Source organism: Olea europaea, chromosome 11 (genome assembly GCF_002742605.1).
Source record: "Olea europaea var. sylvestris chromosome 11, O_europaea_v1, whole genome shotgun sequence".
Classification (NCBI taxonomy): Eukaryota; Viridiplantae; Streptophyta; class Magnoliopsida; order Lamiales; family Oleaceae; genus Olea; species Olea europaea.
The window spans coordinates 28,760,864-28,770,729 of record NC_036247.1 but is presented as its reverse complement, the minus strand read 5'-3'; the positions used below and the strand labels follow the sequence as shown (position 1 = coordinate 28,770,729).

The 9,866-nt window shown below is 33.8% G+C and overlaps 2 protein-coding genes across 2 annotated transcripts; both read left to right on the top strand.

Moving 5' to 3' along the window:
* The first annotated feature begins 369 nt into the window (after positions 1 to 369).
* LOC111403984 (ubiquitin-conjugating enzyme E2 variant 1C-like) lies at positions 370 to 1,382 on the top strand. The gene is made up of 2 exons (XM_023032681.1): positions 370 to 788; positions 941 to 1,382. The coding sequence occupies exons 1-2, from the start codon at positions 546 to 548 to the stop codon at positions 1,079 to 1,081; spliced, it is 384 nt and encodes a 127-aa protein (XP_022888449.1). The 5' UTR covers positions 370 to 545; the 3' UTR covers positions 1,082 to 1,382.
* Positions 1,383 to 8,107: 6,725 nt separating this feature from the next.
* LOC111403983 (probable CCR4-associated factor 1 homolog 9) lies at positions 8,108 to 9,278 on the top strand. Its single transcript, XM_023032680.1, has one exon. It carries the CDS (start codon positions 8,111 to 8,113, stop codon positions 9,146 to 9,148), a length of 1,038 nt encoding a protein of 345 aa, XP_022888448.1. The 5' UTR covers positions 8,108 to 8,110; the 3' UTR covers positions 9,149 to 9,278.
* The last annotated feature ends 588 nt before the right edge of the window (positions 9,279 to 9,866 follow it).

Here is a 9,866-nt window from a genome sequence, read left to right as displayed (position 1 = left end):
TTTTTTTATTTTTTTATTTTTAATGGGAAAGACATCGATTTCATTTTTAAGTGGATAATTATAATCAAAGTACGATTGTGCCTTTTATGTTTCCTGTACTCAAGATATGTGCTTTTCCCCCTCCCTTACATAAGTTAAAATGGAGTATTGCTCTTAAAAATCCTTTTTTGGAGAACGACAAAAGAGTGGGATCATGATGAAGTGCATTTAGTATGTATCATCTGTTACACAAATACTTTTTTTTTTCTAGTTAACTGGCTCCATTTTTCATTATTAGCATGTTTGGTACAGCCTAAAATTCAATTAAAATCAATTTTTTTATCGTTATTTTACTATTCCAGTCGTCATTTTTGAATTCTTCTCTCACAGATAGGACCTACTTTTTCTCTTACGGTCAAAAAATCAATTAACAAAATCTCTACCACACTATATCTAATATGATTTTATTGTGTCATGTTTATCAAGCGTGGGGTTAATATAAAACTTCTATCAGACTGTGACTATGGGATGTAATTTGATGCAATAGTTAAAACTTTATTCTTTTAATGCGGGGTATTGCATCATCTGATGGTAAACCAATAGGCTTATCATTTAATATTTCAGCTTCTTTATGTAACTCCTCATTGATGAAAACAGCTCAAGTGTCTCTTTTTTCCCCTCAGTGTGTACACGAAGGTCGCATTTATCAGTTGAAGTTATTCTGTGACAAAGATTATCCGGAGAAGCCGCCAAGTGTTCGCTTCCACTCTCGGATCAACATGACTTGCGTCAACCATGAAACTGGACTGGTACGAAGACATTTATTTAATAGTAAAGTTGATACAATTTTTGTTTTTATTAACCTGGAACTTTGATGTTGGATTGGTAAAAATAGACTGAATACTTTACGGATGCATCGTATAGAATTGCATGACAATCATTTAACTTTTACTTTGTATAGGTGGAACCAAAGAAGTTTGTACTTCTAACAAATTGGCAGCGAGAGTATACGATGGAAGATATACTGACGCAACTGAAGAAAGAGATGGCCGCCCCACAAAACCGTAAGCTAGTTCAGCCTCCCGAAGGAACCTATTTCTAGTGTTCTATTGGGAAAGGCACGTCCCGAAAATGTTTTCTTCTCGACTCTGATGGCCTCTTGAAAACGTTTGTACTGTTGGTTTATGCTTGATTGAAGGGATTTCTTCTGCGTGTAAATTGTTGAATCCTTTTATTAGTAATCGAGTTTCTTGGATTCAAGAAGTGGCCTGATTTTGTGCATGTGTTTATAGTATCCTTGCTTTTGTTAAGTCATCTAATTATATCTTTGAAGCATAGAAGGTGATAAACTATATTGTTAACATGAGTTTAATATGTATTAATCTTATTTCAGTCTTGTGTAATCTTAACTTTTGTATGATGCATTATAGAAATACTATTCTATATTCTAAACTGACTGTTCTTAGGTCATGTTTGGCACGCTAGATTAGGCTGTATAAATAACTTAGGCCCCGTTTGGTAGTCATTTTTTTCAAAATATATTTTTCTCTCTCTTCTTTTCCACCACACATTCTTTATTTGAATATTTGGTTACATTTGTGGGACACACAATAGAATTTCTGTTAGTTTTTGAAAATGGAAAAGATTTGTTAAGATATTCTTTGATTAAATTTGCTTTGTTAAAACTTATTATCATGATTAATTCAAGTATTTTAGTAAATTATAGTTTTTATTATGGGTGGGCAAAAATTGAACCAACCCACGAAAATCATTGTCAATTATGTTTCGTGTCTAGGCTTGATGCTAATCGCCAGCCTTTTATTCCTTTTGGAATTGATAAATGTGTTTTGTGTACTTATCCAAGTCATATCACTAAACTTTTATGTCGTCAAATTATTAATTTTTAGTTCAACTTGAGTTAATTTTCTTTTGTTTTTAGTGATGGACTCATTTAAAGCAATTGGAAATGGAGAATGACAAAATTGAATGAAATTTATAATTTTGGGATCAAATCTCACAAGTTAGAATTTGAAGAGGATGATGATTGCACAAGTAATTGTACTCAATGATTGAATTGCACTATTTTAAATGGAGTGGGGCCTTGAAGGGAATTTGATACTTAGTGGGGCTTTGTAATTGGACTTGCAATACGAGTGAAATTGAAAATGAATTGGATTATTATTTTTTTGGGAATCCTAATTGGATGAGAAGGTTGGAATTGATTGGAAATTTGAAGATAGTTAGACTCCTACTTTCTACTACAACAATGGACAGCACAAAGACTTGCTTTGAAAAAAAAATTCAATATTCACTTGGACCTCTAATTGGACTACAACTGAACGGCTCGAATTGGACTTCAATTAAAACGGGTGGCAATTGAATTTTACATAGATATACATGGCAAAAGAAGGAAAACAAGAGGGGAAATTGCAAGACTTCAGGCATTTAAAGATCAAAATGCAAAAATCATGTAGGAAAGTTCTTTATTCAGAATCCAGGTATTAATTTAATTATTAATATTTATATAAAATAATTCAACTCTATTTCAATTCATCCCAATTTAATTCTAAACCCTAGATTAAGATTCGTCTCTTCTCTCTCACTACTCGTTATCACCAGCATCGCTGTAAGAAGACCGGCGCCATTGCAAGAGAGTGGCACCATCTGCAAGGAGCGCGATGACGATCTGAGCGGCACCATCTGCAAGAGGTTCCGAGAAACATCGCTGTTGTGAAGATCTCCACCCAATGTGCGCCATGCAGAGATATTGATGGTGGTGGTGGACAATGTAAATTGTGTTGGTCTTGGTGGCGGCGACCAGTTTTGTAGGTGAGGTGTTGGTGGCGGTGGACAATGGTGGTGGTGTTGATGGTATTGGTGACAATTTTTCAGACCGAAGTGCGACAATAGTTTTGTAGGTGAGGTTTTGATGTCTGCGCTACCGCTTTTTCTATGTAAAGCAGATGTGTTGCGCTGCTACTTGTGGTGGTATGTGCTGTTGTGTTGTTGGAATTGTGTGCAGTACCTCTGGCAGTGTTGGTGCTATGGTGGTAATGGAGCGGTGGTGGTGCGGTATCGAGGTAGTGCCTATTGGTGATGTTGGTGGTGTTTTTTTTAGTTGTTGGAGCGGTGGTGGTGGTCGTGTTTTGGTTGTGTTGGGGAACTGGGTGGTTATTGTTGGTAGTAGAACTAGCGGTGATGGTAGTAACGACGGTGAGATGGTGGTCGACAGCGGTGACGGGGTGAGGATGGTGGAAAGTGACGGTGGTGGCAGTAGAGGTGATGGTATGTAATGTGACCAACTATTTGCCCTGTGACCGATCATTTGATTACCCGTGACTTTAAAATTTGATAATTGTGACAAACAAATTCGAAAATATAGATAAATTGTAACGTAAAATTTTTTCATATGTGACCAACTAAATAAATTGTGATCTATAAAATTTTTTATTTGTGATCTCAAAATAATCTGTGACCAATTAATTTGATAATACGTGACCAATAAATAAGTTTGTGACTTATAATTATGAACTTGTGACCATTAATGGTGTAAATGTGACCTTATTATTTTCAATTAATAAACTATATTTAATTAAAAAATGAAACTCTGATTTTTGCATTTTCAAAATTTTAGACATGAGAATTGAATTGTCAATACTTAATACATTAATTGTGAATTTTTCCCCAAGAAGAGACCCTTTCGGTGCAAAACATTGGGCTGCGTTAGAATCCTATTAACACAAAAACAAAAGGGCTGCCTCCTACATATATACACACAGAGAGAAAGTTGGGGATTGATTTTAGATACACATTGAAAACGATGGCATTAGGAAAAAAAGAATAAAGCGAATGCGAAATTTGATAAAGGAATAGACAAAACCTTAAAAAACGGTGGTTGCTATGGGAAAAACTGAAGAATAAAGCCACCTATCTCGGGTTGGGGACGGGGGGAAAACATGTGGCACCCTTGTCCCAGACCCTGTCCTCAACTCGGGACAAGGAGCAGGGTTGAAAATTAAAAGGGCACGAAATTGGAAAATTAATTATGTTCCGCCAATTTTTGAAGATATCTTTCATCTTTTATTTGTTTAGGGCTTGTTTGAGCCACATTATTTTCAAAAATATACATTTTTCAATAGTGATTAGATATCATTTTAATCACACATTTTTCAATAAAATAATATCAAACACAAATCTAAAACTTTTCTTTATTTTTTAACCACACATTTCTCTTTGATTTGATATGAATAATGCATTTTTTTCCAAGAATGTGGCTCAAACACGTGCTTAATTTCAACATTATACTAGGCTAATTCTTTTCATGTATTGGATGAAGATGAAATTATTTTTTATTTATTTTTAATTCAAGACAAGTAGCTTATTTAAATTCATACAATTCTTGATTAATCTTCCATGCTAAATTTTATTATTTGATTATTTGATCATCAATTGAATATATGGTTGCTTGTTATAGTGATGAAAGGCTTACAATAGGCTTAGAACATTGCTTGATTAATGCATGTGCAATAAATTTTAGTAATAACATTTATCACGTGTATATTTTTGAGATAATTGTGAAATTAAATGCTTTCTATTCATTTGAATTCGGATTAGAAATATATTAGAGTCGTGATTATAATAGAATTAATTTGTCTTGAAAAAAATTAATTACAATAGAATTGTCGATTGTCAAGAATACAAGAACGAAACTAGTTACATAGCTCTTGTTTAATTCTCATTTTTCTAAAAATTCATTTCTTCAAAACTCATTTTCAACCACACATTTTTCAATAAAATAATATTACACACAAATTCAAAACTTTTCTTTAAATTTTAACCATACATTCTCTATCAATCTGCTATTCATAATGCATTATGTCTCCCAAAATAAAGATCAAACAAGATAATAATTGAGAATTAAAATAGATAATAATAGGTGGATTCGTAATCCAACACCCATCCCATATATATACAAAACACAAATTTTAGTAAATTACTTTAGAATAATTAAAAACCACAAATTTATTCTGTTTGTTTATTTTGAATCTAATTAAAGACTAGTACACTCCATTGAATTTTATTTCTTGTAGGACGATACACGTTATTCATCACGTATTACTTGTCAATGATCATGTCCACTTGCGGATTTTACACGAACATATACTCTTAACCTTAAATTCTTAACTTTAAATTTTAAGTTGATTATTCATTTATATTTTACAAATGTGATAATTTGGGCCTTGATTTCAGGGCTTATATTTTTCCTTTAAATAAGATGATAATTTGTATAATATATGCATTTTCCTTCATGTTTAATTACAAGTTTTTGTTCATGGCCAAAGCATTGTGGTTGTGGAATCAAGATGAAATGAGAAAGAGCAAATAGGTAGTGGCTACACTTAAGTTGAATGAGCGGAGATATAAAATGTTAGCGAGAGGAGTATATGTTGAACGACTTCAGCCACTTTGGGTGTGAAGATTAGAGGCATATATAACACAGTTCATTAATTTGTTTAGCTTATTGCTTTGTTTACTTGTCAATTTGTTTTTCTTTACAGTGAATTTGTTTGTAGAGAAATTGAATCGAGAATTGGGAATAGAAAGTGAAGAAATATTTGTTTGTTTGGTGGAAGTTTCATTGTAGCTCTCTTGATACTAATCTTTCACATTCTTGTTAAGCTTTGATTTGAAAACAAATGCATTTTTAATTACAGGTACAAGTTGCCTCTATATTCTTTCTTTAGCACTTTTATTTATGTATTTTATGTGGTTGATATGCTTTTCTGTCGAGCATATTTTTATGATTTGTAATGTCTAAATCGACCAACCCAATCCAATCCAACCAGACCGAAAACTTGATTGGATTGGGTTGAAACACATAAATGGGTCGGATTCGTTTGACTTTAGCTCAAATCAACCATGTTAGGTTGGGTAAAAAATTGACTCAACCCATTCCAATCAAACTCACACCCACCTCTAGTTTTTATCTTATTGTGCACTTGAAAGATGGGTTATTGTTGAGCAATACGATCTTATCCTTATTCATAGGGGAAAAATATTTTTCAATTTGGAAAAGGCTTCAATTACCATTGATTTGTTGGTTTGATTATTCGGATTAGATTAGAAAGCCCCTAAATTATAATATGCTTAAAACATCAAGGATGAGCAGACTATTGCTCAAAATAATAAAGGCGACCATAGAAGCCCCTAAATTATAATATGCTTAAACTACGTGACAAAATTGTCACTTGCAATGTGTGTTAAAAAAATGTGTTGATCAGTTCTAGCAGTAGAATGTAGGTTAGTCCAAGCGTAGAGGTTCTTTCATGCTTCACTTAGTGGTTCATTACATTTCTTCATTTGTCATCCATAGTCAAGAATACAATAATATTTGACAGATAATAGTCTATTTTTATCATGTGCAAATACATATACATAGGTACTGCTCTATTGAGTTAGATTTGCAATCAAATTGTTATTTTTTTTTTTAATTATGAGTATGAAGTTAGACTCTAAAAAAATCAATGCACCTCACAACATGTGGACATAGCTTTAAGAGCTAAAACTTGGTTTCTCAGGGTTTAAACTTGATTACTATTATATTGAATATCGTATGATATTTGGTAGCCTGATATGATGCTTTTATACATTTAATCATTGAGATTGACATCTTAGATCGTTACAATTTGACTAGTATTCACGTTATCCAAATGCATTATGCATTACAATTTATGAGGTATCTTTATGTGACATGTTATTATTGACCAACGTATGTCCATATATAGTATGTGTGTGAAATTGATGCATGAATAATGTATACAATAGTGAACAATTCGTACTTTGGTGGGCAAATGATATTTCTATGTGGCATGAAGAAAAATGAAGATGGGCATACAACTTTCAAAGAGATTTTTCATCATCATTATATTATTTGAACGCAGAGTAGACATGAAATAGATACGCGTTCTGTAAAATAGAGCTAGTTCATGTTTGGGTAGCATGTGTGATGGTATTTTATGTGTATGTCACATTTTATTGCCATGTACCAAAGTTATTTTAGTGCCACAATCACACACTAACACTAAGAGCATATTTGAAATTTTTTGAGAATAAAATTTTGTGAAAGTAATTTTGTTGGAGAATGTATGATTAAAAAGTAGGAAAAATTATGAATCCATGGATAAAAATTATTTTATTAAGAAAATATATGGTTAAAAATAAATTTGAAAAAAATAAGTTGTAAAAAAATCTTACTAAATAGGGGCTAAAGTACAAAAGCTCTCACATTTATGTTAGTCAGATCATTTTATTTTGTAACTATAAATACGTGTGGGTTGATGAATCCGATTTTCAAAATAGTACAAATTTATGTTAGTGGGGTTTTTTTTTTTTTTTTTTTGGAAGATATGTCATCCGTGCATACTTCAGTATCAATTCGCCTTTTTAGATTACATTTATAACTATAATCTATTTAATTCAATGCATATCGGCACAAATTTGTTTATTTGTGTGTAATAATACTTCTTGATTGCGCGTTTCACTCTAGTAAAGTAAAATATATATTTCTTGATTTTTACATATCTTTTTAAAATATTGTGTTATAATTTAGATTGTGTGACATTCCTCAATCTTTTCACTCTTTCGTCACACTTAATGCTTTTAAGGATACTTTATTAAAATGCAAACTACATCATAATTTCTTCTTTGCATCCATTCAAGATAGTTAAAATATTAAAGAAACAAATCTAAAATCGAAGACAAATTAGGACTTTTTAAAATCTACTCAAGATTAATTTCAAAAAGTCAATCTAAGCCCCGTCTGGTATCCATTAAATTTTATCAAATTAAATTAAATTTTTTTCTCTCCTATTTTCTACCGCACAATTTTCAATAAAATAATATTACATATAAATCGAAATTTTTTTATTCTTTTACAACCATCAATTTTTCAAGAAAATAAAAAAATTACTATTTTCCCATTTTAATCAAAATTAAGGCCAAAAACGGGGGCAAATTTGTATAAGGTTAAACTTAATATAATAATAATAATAATAATAATAATAATAATATTACTGGGGCATTACATGAAATTTGAGTAAAGAACCAATGGCAAAATTGTCATCTAAAAAGCATGGGCTTCCCAGCCCGACGGCTCACTTCGTCACTTTCGTGCGCAAATCACACAGTAACCCCACCTATAAAAGCCCTAGCCTTCCCCCCAATTCCAGTCACTATCAATTCCTCGATCTGGATCCCTTCAATGGCAACTGCCATTGCCACCCCGTTCGTGGATGACTCTCCACCCTATCCCTTGTCCCCGTCCTCACCCACTCCCCCTCTTAGGCAGTGGTTACCGGAGGCGGTGGCGGGTTTTGAATACGCCAGAAAACCTATTGCGATTCGTTCAGTTTGGTCCAGCAATCTGGAATTTGAGTTCGCGCTCATTCGCCGTCTCATTGATCGTTTCCCTTATGTTTCTATGGATACCGAGTTCCCTGGCGTCATCTTCCGCCACCAGCATCCGTACTCTGATCCCATGGACCATTACAAGACACTTAAGTCGAATGTTGATGCGCTCAAGCTCATCCAGGTGGGTATCACTTTATCAGACTCGTCGGGGAACCTCCCTGACCTTGGAGAGGCTAACCACTGCTACATCTGGGAGTTTAATTTTCGTGATTTTGACTTGGCACGTGATGATCACGCTCCCAATTCCATTGACCTTCTCCGTCACCAGGGCATAAACTTTGAGGCCACCCACAAATTAGGCGCATGCGCCACTCGCTTTGCAGAGCTTATGATGTCCTCTGGCCTCGTGTGCAACGAGAATGTCACTTACATAACCTTTCACAGTGGGTATGACTTTGGATATCTCATCAAGGCTCTCACTGGGCAGGCCCTTCCGGGGACACTTGCTGAGTTTCTTAGTATGCTTAGGGTCTATTTTGGTTCCAGGGTCTATGATGTGAAGCATTTAATCAAATTTTGTCGGGGGCTTCACGGGGGATTGGACAGGGTGGCACAGTCACTTGGTGTGGTTCGTGCTGTTGGGAAGTGTCACCAGGCTGGGTCTGATAGCCTACTGACGTGGCATGTGTTTGAAAAGGTCTGGGAAGCCTACTTCAGCAATGGGGGGAAGGATGGGCTTCCAAGGGTTAGAGATCCTTGATCCTTAAACAGCTTCTCTTATATAGATGTGATGAAGCTGTTAATAAATTTTTTTAGTTTTTATTGCCTTCATGTCCCAATACATCTGTAAAATCCTTTCGCTTAATAACAAAAGCTTTAGTTCAGTATTATTGTGTTCTTCTCTTAATTATTTATACATTTTGTAGACATGGTTTGATTTGATATACATGTTAGCTCTCGGGTCATGAATCATGAATGAATAGCTGGTGACGTTGGTTTATATCATAACACTCATAAAGTGCATAGGAAATTGAATCCTGTGATCGAATTTGACATAATTTGAAGTCACCATGTGAAAGAATGAATAGTCTGGAGATGGCTTTTTATCCAATATATTGGAGATGGTAACGTTTACCTTGTATCGAATGGCAATGTGCATTGTTTCGGTAATTATGACTTGAGTGCTTATTAGAACGTGAACCTGAGTGCTCATTCTAATGTAAAGTAGTTTGAAATTGTTTTGTGAAAGAGTGAATAGGATGAGTTATGGGTTTTCTCTACATTGGTTTCAAACCCGTTAAGGTGGTTTTCCAAAGACTAAAAGCAGATTTGATTCTGTAACGCCTGGAAAGATTGGTGGTTGTGTGATATTAAATACACATTAATGCTGTCGGTTGGATTATTGGAATTTGAGATCTCTCATCTTTTTTCACTAAAAGGTTGTCTGAAATACATTGAAGGGTGTGAAAAAAGTGCAT

Bases quoted from the DNA above. Each gene is read 5' to 3' on its own strand.
- LOC111403984 (XM_023032681.1), top strand. From the start codon at position 546: ATGCGGGGTATTGCATCATCTGATGGTAAACCAATAGGCTTATCATTT. The intron at 789-940 runs GTACGAAGACAT...TACTTTGTATAG, and splicing joins TCAACCATGAAACTGGACTG to GTGGAACCAAAGAAGTTTGT.
- LOC111403983 (XM_023032680.1), top strand. From the start codon at position 8,111: ATGGGCTTCCCAGCCCGACGGCTCACTTCGTCACTTTCGTGCGCAAAT.